Source organism: Suncus etruscus, chromosome 7 (assembly GCF_024139225.1).
Source record: "Suncus etruscus isolate mSunEtr1 chromosome 7, mSunEtr1.pri.cur, whole genome shotgun sequence".
NCBI classification, from domain to species: domain Eukaryota; kingdom Metazoa; phylum Chordata; class Mammalia; order Eulipotyphla; family Soricidae; genus Suncus; species Suncus etruscus.
In genome coordinates, this window is record NC_064854.1 from 72,048,581 (window position 1) to 72,062,138 (window position 13,558).

General features: G+C 29.8%; 1 protein-coding gene across 1 annotated transcript in view; it reads right to left on the reverse strand.

Moving 5' to 3' along the window:
• ADGRB3 (adhesion G protein-coupled receptor B3) overlaps positions 1-13,558 on the reverse strand; it is an 898,471-nt gene that overhangs the window by 556,983 nt on the left and 327,930 nt on the right. The window contains exon 4 of the mRNA XM_049776768.1: positions 1,023-1,133. Coding sequence (XP_049632725.1) covers positions 1,023-1,133 — 111 coding nt within the window. The remainder of the gene's footprint in view (positions 1-1,022; positions 1,134-13,558) is intronic.

A 13,558-nucleotide genomic window follows, 5' to 3' on the forward strand; every position in this document is an offset into this window, starting at 1 on the left:
TGTTATAATAAACTTGTGATAAAAGAATTTAACTATTACTATGTATGACTCATTATAAAATTGAATTTTAATATTGTAAATTCAAACCTATTTTCTGAATAAAGATTATTGTGACACACATGAAGGAAAAGTTTTTAAAAATATGGTCTACAAATGAATTTTACCATAATCAATCTAAATATTGTAGAAACGTCTTTATTAATGATCAAATGTACCTCCAGATTGGAATGAAACAATGTATGAAAACAAATAAAATTGTTATTTTATCATTTCCTGAAATAAAAGTGACCACTGAATTTACCAAAACACAATTTAAGCAAATTTTCATTTAAAAAATATATATGCAATGTGATGAGATTAAATTATAGCTTATCATAAGGATGAAATTATTAATGGATTATTTTTATTTGCTGTAGAAATTTCTGAAGATAGGTATTTAATAGTAATCTAATTTAAAAAGTTAAAAAAAAATCTATAAATCATTTTTTCTGAGTTATTTGGATTTACTAACTTACAAATAAGACCTCAACCTTTTATGAAGTTATTAACAAGCTATGATAAAAATATAATTTTAAAAAGTGTTTATTATACATTTAAGGAATTAATATTTTCATACTGTATCTCTGAAAAATCTTACATGAAAAATTGTTTAATTAGATTTCATTATCTGAAATCCTATTTATAATCCTAATTCTAAATAGTCATGAAAACAACAAGTTGATAAAAATATTATTGACTTTCCTTGAATTTAGTGATAATTTAGATAATTAATATTAATAACAAATAATGTGTAAAATTCTAAATGTCCCATGCTGAAAATAAAATAAATCTTACACACTTTTGATGTACTATTCAATTCATGCCTACTTCATTTATGGACTTTAACTGGTGACAAAAAATAAAAATGGCTCAAAAATATCAGCTCCAAAAACTGACAAATGTGCAGCAAAATATTATGAAAACATGCAGTGGGTTTCATTAAAATAACAACAATAAATAGAAAAATGTAACTAACGTATTACCAGTTTGTGCCATAAATTTAGCAGCATCAGCTTGTTCCTGAGGGACCCTTTTTTCATGAACAGATCGAGGTCGCTGACTTTTAATTGTATGATCTCCCATCATTCCAAATTCTAAAGACAGAATAAAGGTATATGAAAGCTTGTGTGTAGACATTTCTCACAAAGTACATTACTGTCTCATGCAATATGTTCCTATACATACCTAGAAATCACTGATGAAATTCACAGTTCTAAATTTACTAAACTGATCTATTTGGGGTATTTCTAAGGTCAAGCTAGAAAAATCTATAAACATAAACAAGTTTTCAAGAAGCAATAATAACAGTCAATTAAATTGCACGTCATGTTTCAAGTCAGCATAATTAACAGAAATAGTGATCTCTTTGCCAATCATGTTTTGAAGCTGTACATCAGAAAAAAACACAACCAGTGTACTGTTGTTTTCCAGAGATGACTCTTGATTCTGTAACAGCTGTTCTCTGACTGAATAGTAATAACCCCCACATGTTTCTCAGCACTTCTATTGAGGAATGAGTAATCCTGTAACTTTTGCTTTCCTTTAGGAACTATTTTTCCAAATATCAGCTTGCCTTTTGTGCCCTCAAAATTGCATAGAAAATCGTCCTTCATCCCCCCAAATCCTCATCCTTTTATTGATCAACATGTAAGAGACGGATTTTTCTTTTAGAAGTTATGTTCAAAAAAACGAATAGAATGACTTGGAGTTCTGATATTTGATCTTTTAATGGTAACCTCCCAGGAAGTTAAGTACTCTAGGCTTTAACTCAGGAAGAAATGAGGAGAAAAAAGCAAACTGAACCAAATAATGATTTACCTGTAATATCTGTTTAATTTTTAATTCATGTGCTTGGAATTCAGCAAATTTCAATCCTTTTGCACTTTTAGTACAAGCCTAAAATTGGGCTGCTACTGGTGCTATATTATGGAAGAATAGGTAGGAAAATATTGGGAAATCATCTGGCTTTTTCTTATAACAAGAAAATCCCTGGCCTTAAATATTAAATTTATACAACACAATGAGGAGTAGCAAAAACTTGTTTTAATAGTAGTGCAGATATATTGCCAGTTAATCATGTCAAAATTTGTAATAAATTATTTCAGCATATTTTGGAAAAATGCTCTCCAATTCTTTTATATGGGGGACTACTATTACATGAGTTTTCAGTCATGGCAAATCCTCACATAAATATTAAAATACAGCACCAGGCAGATTTATCAAAAAATATTTCCAGATACTCTATCCAAGATAATGTCCTATGAGAAATTTAAAAAATCTAAATGTATGTTTGTCTGTGTCAGTTCGGATATAGTCCAAAGCAGGAAATAGAAATTTTCATAAAATGTCAGTTGGTTTAATTGTATAAAATCCATTAGTTTTTTTTTTTCATTCCTGCCAACATCTTTACATTACAAGTCATTATGTATACAGAATGCATTCTCTAAAACATCTTTCCTTTATGATAATAAGAAATATTTAGTCATATATCTTTTCATGATTTTAGAAAGTGACTATTTGGGAGGTTTATATGTAGGCATATGCTCTAGCAAATACTTTAAAATAAAATATTTAATTAAATTCTCTGTACCAAATATATTAAAAACACCTTGGTAGTTACAATCTGTGTGAAATAAAATAGTTTTTATTTTTTGAAAGAGACAAAAAGAGTTAAAAAAGAGAAAATATCTTTTCAGCAGGAGGGGAAAAACCTAGAGTATTAGGTTCAGATACAGGTCAATCTCTATGGTGAAAAGGAACTCTGTAGGCTAGTAAAGTTGTTTTTATAGTGTAGCTCTCCCTAACTTACTGATCCTGCCGTGTTCTGCATACAGAAAAGTAAATCTCTTTGCATATTGAAGGTTCTTTTCATATACTTGTCAGACATAAGATTCTTCAACCGTTTCCCCTTTTCTCAAGTGATGCAAGTGGGGCCTTCAGATTATGCATCTGAGTGGAACTTAAGTTTCTTTATCTTGAAAGATAAATATATTTGCATATTAAAGAAAATATTTTTTACTATCAATGCCCTATACCTTCTGTTTAATTTAATTTGTGAGTTACATTTTGTAATTGTGTATATGTATAGCATTTAGGGCACTTAAATGACAATATACGTTTATACAAATAAATTGGAGATTCAGAAGCTAACTTGAAGGTATATTGGAAGTGGTAATGAAAAGGATAAAAATTTTATTCACCAATGAGCACAGCTTCTTAGTTCATGACTTTATTACTTATTCTAGTAGATGACAATTATTACAACTATCTGGCAGAAAATAAAAGACTAAAGTCCCTTTTCTAAGGAAACCATGTGGGAGACAAAAATCTGAAATTTAATAGTCTAAATAGGTTAATGAATACTATGGGGTTGGTTTTCTAAAGTATCATATTTAATTTCTAATTAATTAAATTAATTAATTAATTTTATAGTTTGAGGGCCACACCCAGTGACACTCAGGGTTTACTCCTGGCTATGTGCTAAGAAATCTCTCCTGATTCTAAACTCTATATGGAACTCCGGGGATCCAACCCAGTCATCCTGGGTTAGCCGTGTGCAAGGCAAGCACCCTACCACTGTGCTATTAATTTGGCCCCTTTAATTATTTTTAAGTGTAAACATGTAACTTTTGTTTAGTAGTATTTAAAGACTATACCCAGTATCTCTCATTACTCTTGGTGAAAATCAGAAGATTCTAAAGACTGCCAGGAAACAGAGCAGTGTTAGTTGCTTATAAAGAAAATGCCTTAATCAAAATAATTTTATAAGAAAATAAATATTTGAGTGAACCATTTCTCTTTATTTTATATAATTTTATTTGCATGCTTTCAATATATATATTATAAATCATCAATATTGTTCACTTTAACTACTTTATATAAATATAAATATTCAATGCTACATGAATATGAGCCTCAAACCATATATTAGTTATTTATTTAAAATCAAAATTCTTAAATGACACATGGACTTGACTATTTTTATATAAATAAAAATTGAATTAAATTTTTATCACCGATGTCAACAAAATGTATCTAAAACACAGATATCTGAGAGAAAATATAATATCTTAATATAGTATTCTCAATGAAAAAGAAACATAACTTTTTTTCAGGTAGTAAAGGAACACTATGCTAGTTTCAGAAAAAGTTACAGTTTCCGAACTTAACTATTTTAGATCTAAAACAATCTGGATTTGTTAGTAAAATGTTATCTATTTTTCTTTTGCCTCTGTCTAGGATCAAAGTGTTTGGAAGTAAAACTATTATTTGTTTAAGGGTTTCTAAGAGATTTAAAAAACAACTGCTACGATTTTATTTATACTCAAATTAAAGTTATATTCAAAATATTTGTTTTTAATTGTAAGATATATTATTTGTTCTTGGATTTTTTTAGAAACAGGAAAGATAAACTTAAGTCCTGTTTTGGATTGCTCTCTTGAATAAGAAATGTGAGTTGAATTTAACCTCTAGTATATTATAAATTCCTGAACAATATAAATTCATGGTTCTGGATTCATATTCAAATCATTTTGATTTGGCAGAGATATTATATTACATTAGTTACACAGGAAAAATAACAGCTAAACAAACATGATCTGCAATGCAAAGCAAGTGAAATGAAATAATGTACATCATAATGTATATGTACATCTGGTAAATGACTTATGAAAATACAAGGTTATTTTCGAGATTTTGATGCTGATGGTAGTGACATACTGGGTAAATAATTATACTAATCTATAAAACTGTAAAATACTGAATATATATTGGCACATTTTCTCATACGCTCATTGTGTTTCTTATTAAAAAGTTGTGGTATCCACAATAGTTATACAAAGTTAAATGAAAGAATGGTTCCCCGAGACAATTGCCTTAGGTATAATTTTACTATTTCTTTCATATATATTATGTGATAATATAATTATTCATTAAAAATAGACTTGAGAATGAAATATTAATAGTCAATATTCATATCTGTTTCTTATCTGGAAATCAAGCAACCTAGAAAAGATTAAAAAAGATTGATAAAATTTCTGCTATGGAACCATTTTTTGTTTGTTTTTTTTTGTTTGTTTTCAGCCACACCCAGTGACTCTTAGAGGTTACTTTTGGCTATGCGCTAAGAAATCACTCCTAGCTTGGGGGACCATATGGAATGCCAGGGATCGAATCGAGGTCCCTTCTAGGCTAGCGAGTGCAAGGCAGACGCCTTACAGCTTGTGCTCCCCTCTGTCCCCTATGGAACCATTTTTAAGTTTTCCTTATTTCATACTGTTGCCCTTTTAGAATTCAGATTGTGTAAGTGAACACAGTACACCAAGGTCAGACCCACCAGTGTTCAAGGGTTATGTGTTCTGAAGAATCAAAATCAGAACTTTGTACATACTCAACAAATGCTTTTCCAGGGGTCCTCAAACATTTTAAACAGGGGGCCAGTTCACTGTCCCTCAGACCATTGGAGGGTCTGACTATAGTAAAAACAAAACTCATGAACGAATTCTTATTCACACTGCATATATCTTAATTTGCAATGAAGAAACAAAATAGATATAAATACAATATGTGGCCCGTGGGCCATAGTTTGAGGACCACTGAACTTTTCCCCAGATCCCTTAGAATATTTCTTAGACTTCTATTTTTTGAAATATCATTATTTATAGTGATTTTATAATATTTTTTCCCCTCATAATGCTACTTTACCACATCCATCATGCATTTCAATATACTTAGCCACACCTACATACACCCTAGGTCTTTTCTCATTCAAACTTGCTTGACAACTTCAGGTCTATATAGAACAATTGCTTTAACTCTTGGAAAATAGTTTGGTGGGAGAAATTAAAAAGAAAATAAATAGTAAAGTGCTTGGAAATTAGTTATGCATGATTATGATACTGAATATCCCATAATCAATGAGGTTTATTATAAATAAATGTTTATAGCTGTTATTTAGGTTTTTGGATGTTTGTTTTTTTTTTTTTGCTTTTATTTATTTATTTGGGGTGGGGGTCACAACTGGCGGCACTTAGGAGTTACTCCTGGCTCTTCACTCAGAAGTCTCTCGTGGCAGGCATCAGGGACCATATGGGATATGGAAATTCAAACCAGTGTCCATTCTGTGTTGGCCAATTGCAAGGCAAATGCCTTACCGCTGTGCTGCTATCGCTCTGGCCTCTGTTATTCAGGTTTTCTATTAAAAACGTAATATTAATTTATTTACAATTTAAATGAAAAATTTTCAATGCCTAAACAAAAATGCTTTTTAAAATTAATATTGATTAATCACTTAATTGTTATGTGATAAAGTTTTCAAAATAAATAGAAAACAGTTTCTGATATCCTAATACTCAAAGTTCAGTAAATAAACTAAAAATGTCTGATCATTTGAAACATGTGAAGTTGTTTATTTTAATTAAATTATTAAGCTATGCTCAAGAAAGTTTTTTCAATCAAATTCCTGTATAGCATAATTGCCTTCAGTATAGTGAGTTACTACATTCACAAAAATTTATCTTCTATCTCAAATACTAATAATAAGAAATAATATGTTGACATAATAATGTATATTCTTAATCTTTAATATCCTAAACCATCTATTTGAAAATTACATTATAAAACATTATTTATAGAATGATTTCAGAAAATCTGTAAGTATAATACTGAAGTATATATATATATGCTTGTTCTTTTAAGCCACATTAGCTGTGCTCAAGGCTTACTATTTGTTCATACTCAGGGATCACTCCTAGCAGTGCTTAGGCAAATCATATGGGGTGTCAGAAATCAAACCCAAGTCATCTGTATGGAAAATATGTGCTCGGCCTGCTATACTATCTCTCTAGTTTTAAAATAAATATTTTTACATTTATACTGTTTTTCTGCTGCAGTAAACTGAATGGCCTATTTCATTCAGTTTAAAAAAAATCATCAACCAAGGTATCTTGTAGGGATCATTTATTTGTACTTATTTTATATTTAAACTGATTTTATGTTCTCAATATTTTAAGATGACTATTAAATCTTATAAACTATACATATTTATTTTCTTGAAAATATTTTATATGTTGGTAATGAGGTAATTAAAAATTGAAATACATAATAAATAAGTGATTCTACACCCAAAAATAAACTAAGTTGAATACTGTTTATTGTTGATCTGCATAAGATTTTAGTTTTCCACTTTGGCAAACTAACAGCAAAATAAAAATATTTGTTTACAACTTATTTTGCCTATTTGTGTGTGTGTGTGTGTGTGTGTGTGTGTGTGTGTGTGTGGTTTTTGGGTCACACCCGGCAGTGCTCTGGGGAAACTCCTGGCTCCATGCTCAGAAATTGCTCCTGGCAGGCACAGGGGACCATATATGAAGCAGGATTCGAACTGTTGACCTTCTGCATGAAAGGCAAACGCCTTACTTCCATGCTATCTCTCCGCCCCCCTACAACTTGTAACAACTTTTGAAAAGGTCTTAAACTCTTGTATTATGCCATTAATATCATATTGTTACAAGTTCAATAAGATATGGAGAATTCTAAAATAGTTAAAATAAACTGAGATGTTTTGTAATAAAGTATTTCTATTTTTTTCTAAATTAAACAGGACTTGATTTCTATCCTACTTAGCATTATGAAAAATAGGGTAATACGCTATGTGTAGTATAGACTTCACAATGATACTCAAAAGGAAGATATCATTGCTCAAGAAATGGTTGCAGACTTTTACTTCGTATATAGACATATAAATAAGCATATACCCATAGGTGTTATATTTAAAACAACTCTTGTTTCTTTGTTTTTAGAACTTCTGTGATCAGTGCTAACTCATGGCTCTGCATTTAAGAATCACTCATTGAACTGCTTGCCAACTATTTTGTGGAACAAATCTGTGTTAGTATCTGCAAGGTAAGCAACCTACCACCTGAACTTTTCCTAAACCCCTACAAGAATATACTTAGTAGAAACTTATTTTGCCAAAATAAATATAACATTTACATAATAATTTTTAAAAATAAAAACTATTCTATTAATATTTAGTACAACTTTCAAAGACAAATACACATGTAAACTATCATAGGAATGTTTGTAATATATAAACTAAAATGTTGAATTAGTTACTATTAGTAAGTGGAAATCTATGAAGAGCTAAAAATAATTATTAGTCATTTCAAAGCCGTACAGTGCTTCCCATACCTAAATCCCATTAAGGCCATTTTACTGATAAGTAAATTAAAACCAATGTGATGATATGGACAAACAAATGCACACCTAGTAGATGCAGACCATATTTCAGATCATCATGCTTTGAATTTCACTTATCTGTTTCATCTTCTTACAAGTACATTTTAGAAAAGGTTATCAAAGACATTTTAAGCCCCCAAATTACATTTTCAAAGGTTGAAGGTTAACTTATGAAGACACAAGCTAGCGCTCAGCTAATCATGATGGCTATAGGACACTACCAAGCTTGAGTTTTACTATGCACTAACAAACACAAATTTACACACTCAAGTCTAAAAAATTGAATGATTTTGATTACTTCCAACTTTTCTTTTAATAAAAGAATGTTAAATATCTTTTTTCATGTCTAAGAACTAAATGAAGTTTTATTTTATATGACTTCATAGATTATAAAAATTTACAACAGCATATATACAATATATACCTGTACAGTAGCATCAACATTAGAGGAATTATAATTACATATGTATTTATTTACATGTACATATAAATATACTTTTAAATTACAAGATACTTCTAAAACAGGTAGGGCATTTGCCTTACACAGGAATAACCCAGGTTTGATCCCCAGCATGGCCTCCCAAGGCTGCCAGAGTGATTGAACCTGGAATAATCTCTGAGCACTCCCACACTTTGCCCAAAAACAAAAAATCTTTTTTTGAGTGAAAATAACAATAGTTAATCCAAGATAAGTGGTATGCCATTTTAATACTAAACTTTTTACCTAGCCCATCTGATTAACTATAAACAGTCATTCATGTACATTTGTCAAATTATTTGACATACAGAATCTATAGATTTTAACTTTACTAATCATTATTTAAAATATCAACAGTCATGTATACATTTGTAAAATTAACTTTATTTGCAATCTTTCATTCATAGACTGATTAAGGTAAAACTAATTTAAGTTCATATCTCATCTATATAATTCTATAAAAATTGATTACATAGACTATTAAGAATTAAATTCTGAATAAAAGTCAGGTCACCAGGGCCATAAATAATATTTTGGTTTAATTGGTTCTTTGATATTAAGAGATTAGATATCATTCCTTTACATTTTAGTCTAATTGCATACTGTTGAAGTATATGATATAGTCAGTAAAAATTATTTACCTCTATTATATAAAACTTATATTGCTGTAACTTTTAAAATTTATCTTTTACAGGCTAGAGAGATAGTACACAAATATGGTATTTTTTCTTGCATGCAGCAGACCCAGGAGAGACCTAGGGTCCTGAGCCAGGAGAATTTCTTAGTGCAGAGTCAGGAGTAACACCTTAACGCCTGAGCGCTGCTTGTGTGGCCCAAAACAAAACAAAACAAAACAAAACAAAACAAAACACACACACACACACAAACACACACACAACTATGTATCTTTTAAAGCTATCTAATATTTTGGTTTCATTGGTTTTTTAGTATTTAGAGATTAGATAGTATTCCTTTACATTTTAGTTTTCTTAAATACTGTTAAAGTATGAGAAAATAACTAGTTGCGAAAATAATATACCTCTATTCTATAACTCTTATATTGTTGTAACTTTTAAGTATTATCTTATAAAGATACCTAAGCAGACTTATATTTTCATTGCACCACACCTTTCTGTTTTCCTATTCTTCAGCATTTGTCCTGCCCTTAAAGGTTCCAGCCAGTGAAGATCCTAAGAAGCAATTTTGTTGTGAGGAAGCACAGTTTAAATTTTGGCTTATATTGCCACATTTTCTATCATATATTTATCTATATAAATGGTATAAATTGCATATGAGAGAAAGCTTTAACTTTTTCTATTAATATTTATCAGAACACATCACCCCTCTTCACCCTACTTTTTGGAGCCAATATGAATAACTTTGCTTAATAAAGATAACTCAAATTTTTTCCAAAGAATGTTTTCTATTACATATTCCTTAAACACATGTGTCACTGAGTTTTAAGCATGCATTTTTCACAACATATAATGTTGAATTTCTAAAATCTCCTTAATATTAATTAAGTTAATAGGCATTTATCACTAGTTATTAAAAACTGAACTTATTGCATTCATCTATACTAGGTATTTCTTTATCATGTTCAATTGCTGTTTTTTAATATTTCTTTTTATCATAGTCTGACTAATATGTATTTTATCAGTACATTTTCTCTATGTATCCTAAATCAAATTTTAAATTGTTTAACATAATTTTTATAAAAATACTAAAATGCATTTTTAATAATAATTGTTGTACTTATATTTTTTCCAAGTCGACATAAGAATTTGGGAATTTTGTTCATTAACACAGAAAACATATCATTAATTTCCAGATGAGCTTTTTATATTGTTGCTTTAATAATTTAAACTTAACTATTAGTTGCATTTAATTTGTTGATCTTTTTTGAAAATGGTTTCATCAAATATACCTTTTAAATGATTTATCTTTTTTTTTTTTGGTTTTTGGGCCACACCCAGTAATGCTCAGGGGTTACTTGTGGCTTGGGGGACCATACGGGATGCCGGTGGATTGAACCAAGGTCCGTCCTAAGCTAGCGTTGGCAAGGCAGACACCTTACCTCTAGTGCCACCACGCCAGCCCCTAAATGATTTATCTTATCCTCACAATTAAATGCTAATTTTACAAGACCACTATATATCTGGTCAAAATGTACTCGCTCAATGAAAATTAAAGATGACTTTTACATTAAAATTGAGATATAATACTGTCTATTATTTTTGTAAACTAATCTGCTTTCTTTCTTCTTTTTTTTTTTTTTTTTTTTGACTTCTTAAAATAAAATGCTCACTATATCCTTCAGAAATTTAGCAAGTATTGGGCTTTTCCATTCAAAATCCTTGGTACTCTATGTTCTCTTCAAGAAACAAAGCTGTTGCTTAGCACACTGAATGTATTTTTCTCCTGAGCTAATTTCCCGTTTTCTTGGTTTTCATTCTTATCTGTTATGTAGATTCTGAGTTAACTGATGCTGAATTGTGTTTCCTCTCTACCTCCTACATATTCACATACTTTTTTCTGGCAAATCTGAACACCAGTTTTCTGACTATTAAAGAGAAGAGTGAAGTATTACTTTTTATTTCTTCTTTGATCTTTCCTACTTACCAAAAAAAAAAAATATCTCAAAGTGTATCCTTTAATTGCTCACTTCCCACTCACACAGTAATGTCAGGAAATCTGACTTCAAAACTCCTTCCTTAAATGAAACTGCCTGCTTGAAAGTTAGTTGCCTCTTGAAACTGTCACAGTCATCTTTGATTATTTTAGCATTTGACACCCTACCACCCCCCCATCCCACAACTCTACTTAAAATGCTTCCTCCCTTACTTTCAAAGATGACAATTTACATTTCCTCCTCCTCCTGGCTACTGACTCTTTCATTGCCTTAGTGATTCTTCATCTACTAAAATAATTTTTCCATCAGGTTCTGCTTCAGAACTTTCTCCCTCAGAAATTCTAATATCTACCTACACTTTTATGAAAACTATCTGTCAGTTACTAACTCCTAGACTAATCTAGAACTTTCAAAGGCCCTAACATGCAGTCTTACTTTATTGGAAAAGTTTCAGTTCTTCATCAAAACCAGTTGATCATTTCCTTTTAACTGCTGCTCATACTGATTCATACAAAATAAATCAAATAAGAAATTGATAATAAACCAAATAAATAAATGTTATCTGGATAAATTTACAGCATAATAAAAAGAAATACTAGCCATATATTAAAAAAACTATTTTATATATAACAAAATATCTAGATTAATCTACTTGATTGTGTAAAAAAGGCCTTATGGCTTGATCTTGAAAGTTGAATATCATAATATCATCATGAGCTGACAGTTACAAGATTGCAGAAAGAGACACTATGGATTAAACATGTATAGTTCATTACTTGCTGTGATTAGGACATTTTTCTGATCTTTGCACATATGAACCTTATTGTCATTTATATTTCAGCTAAAATTTTATCTCTGTACAAAGGCTCCAATTCCAAAATATCAAAATATAGACAGTATGCATTTAATCTCTAAGACCGTATTTTAATTTTCTGTACAAAAGATTTTAGCATCTATATTTTTGCTAATTATCTGTGTAGTTATTTTATGACAACTTATTATAATGTAAACATTGAAACGAAGCTTTGAAAAAAAAAAGAAACTTTGTCCTTGGTGTGGAGTCAGAGACTTAGTACAGAAGATATGGTGCTTGCCTTGCATGCATGCAGAGCAATCAGGGTTCCATAGCTGGCAACATAGAGTCACAAGGAGCCTAGAGCAAACAGTAGAACCAAGAATAACCTCTGAGCACCTCCAAATGTGGGCCCCAAATAAAGAAGTAAACAAAAAAATAATGTTTAACTTTCCTATATCCTTATTTTCTGCTTTGCTATTATAAAGCAAGAACTTTAAAAGGGAGGAAGGGGAGAATTGCAATTATAATTAAATATTATGATGTTAATGTAATTGCCTTTTGATTTATTTCCTCAGCTTTGTGTTCTAGTCCATAAAGAATTTTCAACTTAAGTTCAAATTATTTTTTATTCTATTGACTCAATTTTTAATTTTGGTTTTAATTTTAGATCTATGTTTTTAAATATTGTTCTGTATTTATTGTTACTTTATTGTGCTTTATCTGTTACAATATTTTATTTTTTAATACTTTCAAATATTTCTTTCAAAGTTCATGGGTTATTTTTTGGCATTCCAATATGCTCTTTGTTTTAATTCACTATGCCATTATTTCAGTTTTCTTTTATAATTTATTTTATCTACCTTACTTATTTAAATTGTATTATAGAGAATTTCTACTAAAAGTTTATTTTTGTATAGCATTTCCCCTGGCAAATTTGTTATTACAAAATTTTTCAATTAACAATAATCACTCCTTGGACAAATAAACCTTGGCTATAATTCTGGCATTGCTCAAAGCTGGCAAATTTGTTATTAAGGCTTCCACACTGTTGGTCTTCCCAAAGAAGTAAGATTTTTGGTTATATGTACTTGAATCAAAAATTAATACAGTAAATCTTCATGGCAAGTGCTACCATTTTTATTTTTAATTGTATTTCAGGAGTATATTTTATCTTCAGAACAAATTTCCAGAAAGAAGGAAAACTTCTCACAGTCTTCCCAGCCTATTAGATACAATATTGTTTTAGATATCCTTTGACAAAAATAATAGTTCTCTGAGAAGCAAAATAGTGTGTATTTAGATTGGTCTCAATTTAATTTAATTTTCTCAAATAGTTAAACATCTCCATATATTTATAATACTTTGTCTTTCATTT